The sequence below is a fragment of the Gekko japonicus genome, unplaced genomic scaffold (genome assembly GCF_001447785.1).
Source record: "Gekko japonicus isolate JY-2015 unplaced genomic scaffold, Gekko_japonicus_V1.1 scaffold673, whole genome shotgun sequence".
NCBI lineage: Eukaryota > Metazoa > Chordata > Lepidosauria > Squamata > Gekkonidae > Gekko > Gekko japonicus.
Genome location: NW_015159729.1, coordinates 19,671 through 30,108, shown reverse-complemented (window position 1 = coordinate 30,108; position 10,438 = coordinate 19,671). Strand labels below are relative to the sequence as shown.

The 10,438-nt window shown below is 45.4% G+C and overlaps 1 protein-coding gene across 1 annotated transcript in view; it reads left to right on the top strand.

Moving 5' to 3' along the window:
• FAM19A1 (family with sequence similarity 19 (chemokine (C-C motif)-like), member A1) overlaps window positions 1-6,231 on the top strand; it is a 427,331-nt gene extending 421,100 nt beyond the window's left edge. The window contains exon 2 of the mRNA XM_015427614.1: window positions 6,083-6,231. Within this exon, the coding sequence (XP_015283100.1) occupies window positions 6,083-6,231 (149 nt within the window). The remainder of the gene's footprint in view (window positions 1-6,082) is intronic.
• The last annotated feature ends 4,207 nt before the right edge of the window (window positions 6,232-10,438 follow it).

The following is a 10,438-nucleotide window of genomic DNA, read 5'->3' as shown; positions in this document are numbered from 1 at the left end:
GAATGTTTCTGCCTCTGACACTTGCACAGAGTCATTCCTCTTCAATAAAATGTCATGTTGTCAGGATGCTACCATAAGGACTGGGATATCCTCCTCTTATTAGATGAACACTGCCACTGTTGTGGTGGATTCAAGTGAGGCTGCTTTTTGGGAGTGGATGTGGGTGGGGCAGCATTCATTTATAGGTTCAAGCCAGGTTTGGGGGTGGGAATATGGGGGGGGGGCATGCAATGTCATCTGTGCCAGTATGTCACTTCCAGGGAAAACCTCAAAATGACATAGGATGGCTCTAGGAATCCCCAGGAATGAGAGTTTCTGAATTCGTAGAACTACCCTGTGCCAGGCACATCAGTTGCAGTGGGAATCTTTAGGGGTGGAGATCTCCCGATATTACAACTGATATCCAGACAACCAAGATCAGTTCCCCTGGAGAAAATGGCTGCTTTGGAGGGGGCACTCTATGGCATTATACCCTGCTGAGATCCCTGTCCTCCCCAAACCCCACCCTCCCCAGGCTCTACTCCCCAAGTCTTCAGGTATTTCCCAACCCAGAGCTGGCAATCCTAAACTGCCACCATCATGTTTGTTTTATTCTCACTCACCTCCGTTCTCCAGTGTATTTTTAATTACCCCTATTCTCCCCTGTACTTAGGTTTTCTCTCTGCATGTGGGCCTGTCTCCTGTGGCAGCCATTTTGTACCCACACTGGGTTAGAATTCCAAAGGGGACCAGAGGCGGAAAAGGGTTGGGAATGCCTGATCTATAAGATCTGCTGCTCTCGCTGTGCAAGACAAGGAATGTGCCTTTCTGTGACTTGAACATTGTTCCCAATGCAAACACCATTAGGGTGAAACAAATGCAATTGGATGCCATTTGATTATTCCCATTACCAATTCTGATCACTTTCATATGTATGTTAGGAAACCGGCACAAATAAAAGGACATAAGGCAGATAATGTTGAGGAAGAAGACTGTCATTGATTCCTAAAAGATTCAGAGGCAAACAGAAAGAGTACAAAAGGGGACAATATTTTAAATCTTGCCACTTTTGAGGGGGGAATAATGGCACCTTGAGTCTAAAATTTCTGCAACATTCTAAGCCCGAATCCCAAGATATAAAAATCCTTTCATGTTCCCTTCCCGCTAGGAGAATTGTGAATGGCGTAATAGGATATACTGGTAATGGTCTTTTTTCTCGCTTGCTGCATTTTTGCCTCAGAAAAGAGCTGTGTCAGGGACAAGCAAATATGATTCTGCACCATACAGGAAACAGCTCGTCTTGATGAGAGGAATTAAATATTAACAATGGGGTCCATCTTTCCTTCAGCTTGCAAACTCATCAATAGCAAGCCCCAGGAGGGTATGACCGAAGGTCTTTTACCTTAACAGACATTAACCAGCTTTGATTGACTCATCCCTGAAAGCTGAAGGTTTGAATATTTAACATTACACAATACTTTCCCACACATTAAGGGGGCCACTGTTAGCTGAGAGTCTCAGCATTTAAAAATGGCTCGATCTTCTTTAGACCTCTTCAAATCAAAGGCTGGTTTATCATCAGAATATAGTATTAATGTGGTAGTGGTGGGAAACCCATAGTGATCAGTGTTAAAGGCATGACATTAGGAAATATGGTAAGTGTTCTAACACCAGGTCTTACCACAGTCCCAATCCAAATGGTCTTGGAACCTCCTGATGGGCATTGATTCTGGAGTTCAAAATTTCTCCCTGGATTTTCAAGGACTGAATTATATTTACTGTAGTTTTCAAGGTGGAGTGAATTCATTAGTAGCGCCTCACTATTGCATTTTCAGTTTATGAATTTTGTACATGTACTGTTTGTTGTGGCTCTCAGATCCTCTAGTTCCTTTGCATCTTATCACCGCTCCCTGTGGAATAGCAGGGGACCCCTAATGAATCCATTCCACTTTGAAAACAGGAGTAGATTGTTGTTCGTTCTCCGAATAATTGTGGGTATTATAGTTTAGTGAAATTTCTTATGCTTTTCTGGAGACCCCCTACGGCTGCATGCATAAATACAATCTGCAGGGGCTCATAGGGAAAGGACAGGGTTGTTAAATCAGTTTCGATCTGTAGCAAAGGAGTCTTTCAAACATTATGTGATGTCAAGGAGAGTTTGGCTATCTGGCTGTTGTACCAACCGCCTTACGCAACAGCAGATACCCTATCCGACCTGTTAGATGCTGTATCAGGTTGGGAATTGGAATATCCCAGGCTCTTGGTCCTGAGTGACTTCAATGTCCATACTGATGATGCAGTGTCTTCCCAGGCCAGGGACCTCGTGTCATCCATGGAGGCACTGAGACTCTCCCAGTTTGTATCGACTCCCATGCACCAAGTGGTGCATGCTGTATTTGATTTTTGGGATGGGGATACATGTGGATCTGATAACTATGGATATAGTTCCATGGTCTGACCATTTCACCCTGAAGGTCTGGCTGAGCATGCCATGCTTTCCCTGTTTAGGTGGCGAGCACATTTATGCTCTCCCACAGAGTCAAATGGACCCAGTCGGCTTCAGGAAGCTCTACGGGATCCAATGACCCCTGGCGGCTCATTGGATGAGCTGGTAGAGGACTGGGACAACCAGATCTCTGAAGCCTTTGACGAGATTGCCCCCCGGTGCCCTCTATGCCTCCACACTAAAGCAACACTATGGTACACCACAGAGCTGTGGAGGATAAAGCAAGAGCTAAGATAGCTAGAGCGGAGGTGGTGGTGTACTCGTGATGAGATGTCACGAACATCTTATAGGATGTTTATGAAAACCTATGAGATGGCGGTGAAGGCTGCAAAGAATGATTTCTATGCAGCCTCCATTGCGTCTGTGAGCTCATGCCTGGCCCAATTATTTAGAATTATTTGGTCCATTACGACTCTGCTACAAGGCAGACCAAACTATTGGCTGTGAGGCATTTGCGAGCTATTTTTCAGATAAGATCATGACATTTTGCCAGGACCTCCTGACCACAATTGAGACAGTAAGGGAACTGGAAGTCCCTTGTCCGCCTTCTCATCTGATACTGGACCACGTCAATCAACTCTCCCAGAAGGAAGTTTTTTGTGTTTTGTTTTGTTTTGTTTTTTAATCCCAGAAGGAAGTTAACAGGATCCTGGCAGCTGTGAGGCCAACTACCTGCCTCCTTGACCCATGCCCTTCTTGGCTGATGAAAGCCTGTGGGGAGAGCATTCGAGTCCCTCTGGGAGAAAGCATCAATCTGTCCCTTTCTACTGGTAATTTCCTGGAGGCTTTGAAGGAGGTGGTAGTTTGCCCACTCTTGAAAAAGCCGTCACTGGACCCTACAGTCCTGACCAACTACCACCCAGTATCAAACTTATCATTCTTGGGTAAGTTGTTTGAGAGAGTGGTGGCTGAACAACTCCAGGCCTTCCTGGATGATGCTTCCATCCTTGATTCCTTCCAGTCTGGCTTCCACCCTGGCCATGGGACGGAGATGGCTCTGGTCACCCTTACAGATGATCTCTGTAGACACCTGGGTTGGGGCGGATTGGCACTGTTGTTGCTATTAGACCTAACAGCAGAATTAGATATGGTTGACTATCTCTCCTCCCAGGACTTAGCTACAGTGACTCTTGCAATGATCACTTCCAGGCTTGATTACTGCAACTCATTCTATGCAGGCTTGCCCTTGAAGCTGATCCGGAAATTGCAACTGGTGCAAAATGTGGCAGCGCACCTGCTGACGTCGATGCCTGTGCGGGCTTGTGTTCGGCTTGTGCTTCACCAATTGCATTGGCTGCCAGTTGAGTACCAGATATGCTTCAAGGTGTTGTTAATGACCTTCAAAGCCTTACACAGCCTGGGACCAACATATCTAAGGGACCACCTCTTCCAATATATGCCCCAGAGAGCGCTACGCTCTAAAGACCAACACCTCCTGGTGGTCCCTGACCCGAGGGACATCCATCTTGCCTCAACCAGGACCATGGCCTTTTCTGCCCTGGCCCCAGCCTAGTAGAACATGCTCCCTATGGATATCAGGGCCCTGCAGGATCTTTGTCAATTCCACAGGGCCTGCAAGATGGAACTGTTCCACCAGGCCTTTGGCTGAAGCAGTGGGTGCCCATATATGGCCTCCTCGAGGTTGTTGTCTACCCACTGATAGCTGGCCACCATTCCATCTATATCAATGGATATATAACCCATTGTAGCCAGCTGAATTTGTGTTTTAAGCTGTAACTACCAATTTTAATGTTGTATATAGTTCTGTGTTTTAAATTTTATATTTTGGCTGTGTTTATTGTAAATGATGTTACCCGCCCTGAGCCTGTTCGTGGAATGGGTGGGATATAAATACAAATAAATAAATACCCTAGCTATGCAGGGATCACCTTTCCATGAGTGGCTTCCCAGTGGGTTTAAATGACCCCAGCCAGTAGCCAATCAGCTGTATCTCGGTCATGGAACCACCATCCCACTGGGAGAGGGGTTGTCGTGATTCCAAGGGAAAGAACCATGCAATCATCCTCTGTCCACATGGTTAGGTGGGTCATTTAAATGTTCTGTACAGGAGCCCACATGGCTAAGTAACATTCAGAAGGCCCCATACCTAAACCTGGGGGGGCATTAAAGATGCAGATGTGGATGTGTCAGTGATGTGTCACCCAAGCAACTGGAGAACCACTTTGGAGCCATCAAAGCCAGGGAAATCCATCTTGCATATTTTAGCCAATGGTAGATGGAGTTCTGCACCCATCCCTGACATCCAGCAAATGGACATAAAATTCTCAAGTAGTTCTATGCTATATCAAATATGTGTACAATATCTGAGGCGGCACTAAGATGATAAGATTCCAGCATCACATCTGGTGTGTGCCAATCCACCCACTGTGCCAGGCAAATATGCAACAGGAATCGGCTTTCCTATTTCCTTTCAAATGATAAACTCTATTTTAATTACAGAATGCAGTGTCCCTATGTATGTAAGTCATGCTCTCTTGCTTATTGCAAATGAAGCTAGTGCCGCAAATAAATGAGGTGTGCAAGATGGCATATTTCGACTTAGTTGTTAAGTATATGTGTGTGTGTATCTTTGTGAGAACTCAAGAGCTACTTTCTGTTTCCCCCCACAAGGCCTGTATGGGAGGGGACTTGTTTAGGTCTTGCTCTTTGTGGTTTGGTTGCCAGCCCTCCCCCATTGGGGTGGGGAATCACCTGCCTCCGAGTCCCACCCACCCCCTGCCAATCAGCTGACCAATTGGGGGACTTACCAGCAGTGGAGGGAGGCCTAGGCTGCTGTCTCTAATGACACAGCAATGTCACTTCTGATGTGCACTGGAAGTGACATCATTGTGTTGCTGGTGACATGGCAACACTCTGGTAGTTGGTCAAAAACTCTTTGGTAAAAGTGGCTTCTACCATAGAATGTTTGCCCAAATACCAGAGCATCCCCACAGTTCTGGCGACACGACATCACTTACGGCACCAGAAGTGATATTCTGCATCACTGGTGTGTAAGTGTAAGTGTTCCCTCCTAGTTGGAGGCAATAAAATACCTGTTAATGAAGCTACCAGAGTTTCCTGTTCGCTGGCTATTGAGAAGCACTGAAGGGGGATCTGGAAAGTAAGCTTACCCCATCCACCAGGCTTCAGAGGCTGCTGCACTTGCAGTTATGCATGTAATTCATTCTACATGTGGCTCTCAAAAATGTATAGGCAGTGCATAAACCTAGCAATAAGCCTTGTCCCCTGGTTTTTCAAATACTAATATTTTTGTGTGCTACCTAAAGATTGCATTCTGCCTTTTGGCCTGTAAGAGGAATGGTGATCAAGAGATTGTTGGAGAACATATCAACATGTTTGTACATCAGTTACAGTATAAGGTTGATCTAAAGGATCAAGGGTGGAAGACCGGAGATGGCTGTCTCTCTTACATCTCCTGTTGGATCTAGAGTTTGGAGACAACATTGTATATACAAGTAACGCTTTATAAATCTTGGCTTTTTTCTGATCAAGGTGGAGACCAGCATGCTAGGCTGTTGTTGCTGTCCAAAGCAGCCCTTACTAATCAGAGTATCAATATTCTCTCTTTGTTGCCAGAAGGCGGAACATGTGAAGTTATAGCAGCACACAGATGTTGTAATAAGAATCGGATCGAAGAGAGATCACAAACAGTAAAATGCTCCTGTCTACCTGGGAAAGTGGCTGGGACGACACGGAACAGACCCTCTTGTGTTGACGGCAAGTAGCTCATCCAGTGTGTGTCTTTGTGGATATTTGTAAACTTTCCGCCATGCTGACTCATTCATTGAAATCAACCTAGGAGACATATAGAGTGTTCTGAAAATGAAATGTCTGGATTAAATGGGTATGGGAATAAAGCTGTCATTACGTGGGGCTACTGATAAGGCCTACGAAGGGAACAGGCCATCACAATGGAGAAAGCCAAGCCAAAAGTGATTAGGTTCATATAGCAGTGGAATCCTTAATGGAGTTGCACCATTATAAGACCCCTGAAGTCAACTGATAGTCTTCCATTATGGTCTGAAAGGGTTACCAACCTCAAGGTGAGGTCTGGAGTTCTCCCACAATGACAGTTGACCTCTAGATCACAGAGATCAGTTCCCCTGGAGGAAATGAGAGCTTTGGAGGGTAGGGTCTTTGGCATTGCATCTCCACTGAGCTCTCTCCTCAAACTCTGCTCTCACCAGGCACTGCCCCCAAATCTTACGGAATTTCTCAAGCTGGAATTTGCAGCCCTGTTGTCTGACTGACCTAAACTGAATAACTGGATACATTGATTTGTGTGGAGTCAGTTCCCAAGATTTTGGGTTAAAAGGTTATATTGAAAATGTCCAGGTTGCTCTTTGAACTCTGCATCCAGTGTGTTTGTGCGCTAACCAGAAATATTTCAGGATACGACCTGAGCCTAGTTCACATCCCTAGGGAGTAGGACACAGATCGTCCATTGGATTGTCAATAGATCTGTCTGGGTTTCATTTAAGACCTCTATATTAACTGATAGGGATGTATCTACAGAAGTACATTGTTCTTGCATGCTAGATTCAGTTCTACATCAAATGTGGGAGAGGGTGAATGTCTGTTGCCACAAGACTGTTAAGCTCTTGTTGCTGAATGTGAGTGAGTCAGGGGCTGTCTAGGATGAACTGCCCAGCTCAGGCAGCTCTGTCTGCTCTACGTAGGCATGCCAGACTCCAGTTGGGACCTGGAGATCTCCCGGAATTACAGCTTATCCCAAGACTACAGATATCAGTTTCCCTGGAGAAAATGGATGCTTTGGAGGGTAGACCCTGTGGCATTGCAAACTACTGAGGCCCCTGTCCTCCCCTGGCTCCATCCCTAAATCTTTAATAGTTTCCCAACCTGAATCTAGAACTTGGCAACCCTATGACTAGTATGTACAAAGGAGTCCTCATCCAGGGTTTTTACGTCTTCTGTATTTATCAGTGACATGTTAGATGAAGAGGAGCTTTATTTAAAGGATGTGAGCATTGAGGCTGTGGTCTCAAGCATATTTTCTAGGAGTTCAACAGGAAAAATTAGAAGCATGCAATTGAGGGTGTTACTGCTGTGGACAAGATTCATGACAAGTTTGTAACAACTGATTCCATAGATGAGAGTACAAATAGAAACCATGCCCATTCATAATCTGGGAATTTACCCGTGTGCTGCTTTTCTCATTACCAAATAGCTTTCTCAAAACACAGCACAGAAGCTTTTATGTTGCTTCCGGTGGTAGCCCTAATGAAACATTTAATAACTGAATAACTAAATAAGTAATCACACAGTTTAATTGGACTGACAAACTGCTTTGCATTCTCTTTATTTCGCCTAATCCACAGGCATAAACTTGGGTTGATACAGGGCAGGCTCGAGGCTGTTTGGTTGTCTCTCCAAATAGCATGCCTCATCTGTAGGCCTCGGTCTACATATTCTGCAAGTCCCACCCCAAAGTATGTGGCATTAATTCTGTTGATGTTTCATTACTGTGAATGAATATGTAATGGGAAAAAACAATCTAAAGAATTAGTGCACAATTCATTCTAATTTAGAAACTTCAATGTCTGCATAAACAAGCCTCTGCCGAGTACTCTCTGTAATGATCCGTATACACAACACTGGTTCACCATGGTGTACATACATTGTTCCTCAATATAGAAGCGATTGGAGGAGGTCTATATATGCATAGAGGTCTATATATGAACTGCATCCCCATAGAGCTTTGGATCATGTCGATTCTGTGTTTTGTGAATTTAATTTGTGGTGAATAATCCCTAAATTATGCCAATTGTGCTGTGCGCCTTGATGTGACAGAAGTTTCTGTTGATGGCCAGTGTGATGTAATGTTCAGAGAGTGCATCTAAGACTGGGGAGAGTTGGGTTCAAATCCCTACTAAACTCAGTGTGTGATAGGGTTGCCAGCCTCCAGGTGGGGCCTGGGGATCCCCCAGAATTACAGCTCATCTCCAGACTATAGAAATCCCCTGGAGAAAATGGATTTTTGGAGGATGGATTCTATGGGCATTGTACTCCACTGAAGTCCCTGTCCTCCCCAGGCTCCCCTCCCAAATCTCCAGGAGTTCCCCAACCTGGATCCGACAACCCTACCCCCATACCCTGTCAGTGGCCACAGGGGACCTGGCAACGCTAGTGTGTGACTTGAGGCTAGTATCTCCCTCTCAGCCTAGCCTACCTCACAAAGTTGTCAGAATAAAAGGGAAACAGGGAGAGTGATGGAGGCAGCCCTGAGCTCTTCTGGAGGAAGAGTAGAATAAAAATGTAAGAACTTCTTCAACTGAGTGGTTGTTTGTTTGTTTGTTTGTTTGGTTGGTTGGTTGGTTGGTTGGTTGGTTGTGTACTGTAGCTCTGATTCCTTGTTAGAGATAGGCTTGTAGTATTAAAAGGTAAACATAGTAGTTAAATTTTGAAAAAAAATACTAAAAGGTAAAGTAAGATCTGCACAAGCAACATAGGGTTACTTTTAATTTTTTTTAGTGTTACTGCTTTTCTCATTTTTGCTGATACATTAAGCATTCAAGTGGCAACAGCAGATGAGGTTTAATTACTGTTTTTGAAAATCAGATATATCAATCATGGAGTGAACGGGATGGTTTGTGTGCATTATTTTTCCACATAGCATTCTGATTTTCCAAAATCCAGTCTCTGTTTTTATTTTTAGCTTGTGTATGGAAATTAACCCACAGGGAAACATACATCTGACCTTAGATATACTGAATGTTACAGCCTTTTTTGATAGAGCAATAGTGGGCCTTTATATGTAGCAACACATACACAGAAGGGGCATTGTCCCAAGGGCCCCTGTGGTGATGGGCCTGGGCTCACTCCATAGGGTTCACCTCTTCTCCAACATTTACCATTTCTGAAAGCTCTCCACTACCTGATATGGACCCCGTTAATTTATATCTCCAGTGGCCCTGAAGGGAGAATGGCAGCCGTGAGGGGATGGGAGCAGCAAATCCTGGATAGGAAGTTAAAAAATGTGTCCCTTCCCATCCACATGCCATCCCCCAAGACAGGTTTGAGAAACCTCACGGGAAAGCAGAAACCCTGGAAAGTGGACAGATGAAGGACAATGTACTGCGGATTCTGTGAGGAGGGGAAATAACTCCAGTTTGAGAACCTAGGCAGAACAAAACATCCATGTGGGAGAAACCCTAGAGTGGCACTCTCTTACCCACTTTTGCCCTCTCTTATTCTTGCTCCACTAACACACTCATTGTAAGTAGTATGAGGCACAATGTACATTCCTGATATTGTTTCGGTAGTGTTTCCCTCCTGTCTTAGCTGTCAACATCCTACATGCTAAAGATGAAAATAGGGACATAGTGTAACACCCCCATTCTTATGTCAAGGCTCACTCAGCCCCGTATACAGAAAAATCTTTGGTGGGGGGCACATGCCCCGACATGACTACATCACCTCCAACATACCTAAACAACCCAGAAATGACATAGGCATATAGTCCTTGCCTTGCTGCTCCTCTTACTCTCGAGGAGCTCATCCAGATCCCGGTCCTGCTTTGAATCCTTCATGTTCCACAAACTGAGTGGGATGAGGAAGGTGCAGTCAGAGGTAGCTGAGGTAGCCCAGCCCTTCCTAGAAATGCCTCTGATTCCTGCTAGGAATGAGGGACTGCCCTAAGAAAAGCCAGCTCTGGCACTGCAGGTGGGTGGAAGGGACCCCCTGTGCCTTGCAAGGCCCCCCCCCCAAAGGGCACCAGCTCCAGCAGGGGCCTCGCCTTCTGCCTTGCCATTGCCACTTTAAGCTGAAGCCCACGGTGGGCTGGGTCCCTGCACCCCCTCTTCCCCACATGGTCTCAGTGCCTGTGAATTTCAATCGCTGGAGGGTCTTGGTGCAGACACCAGTCCTGCAGCCAAGATCAGGGCTTCCATCAGGAGAATTGCTCTCTAGATC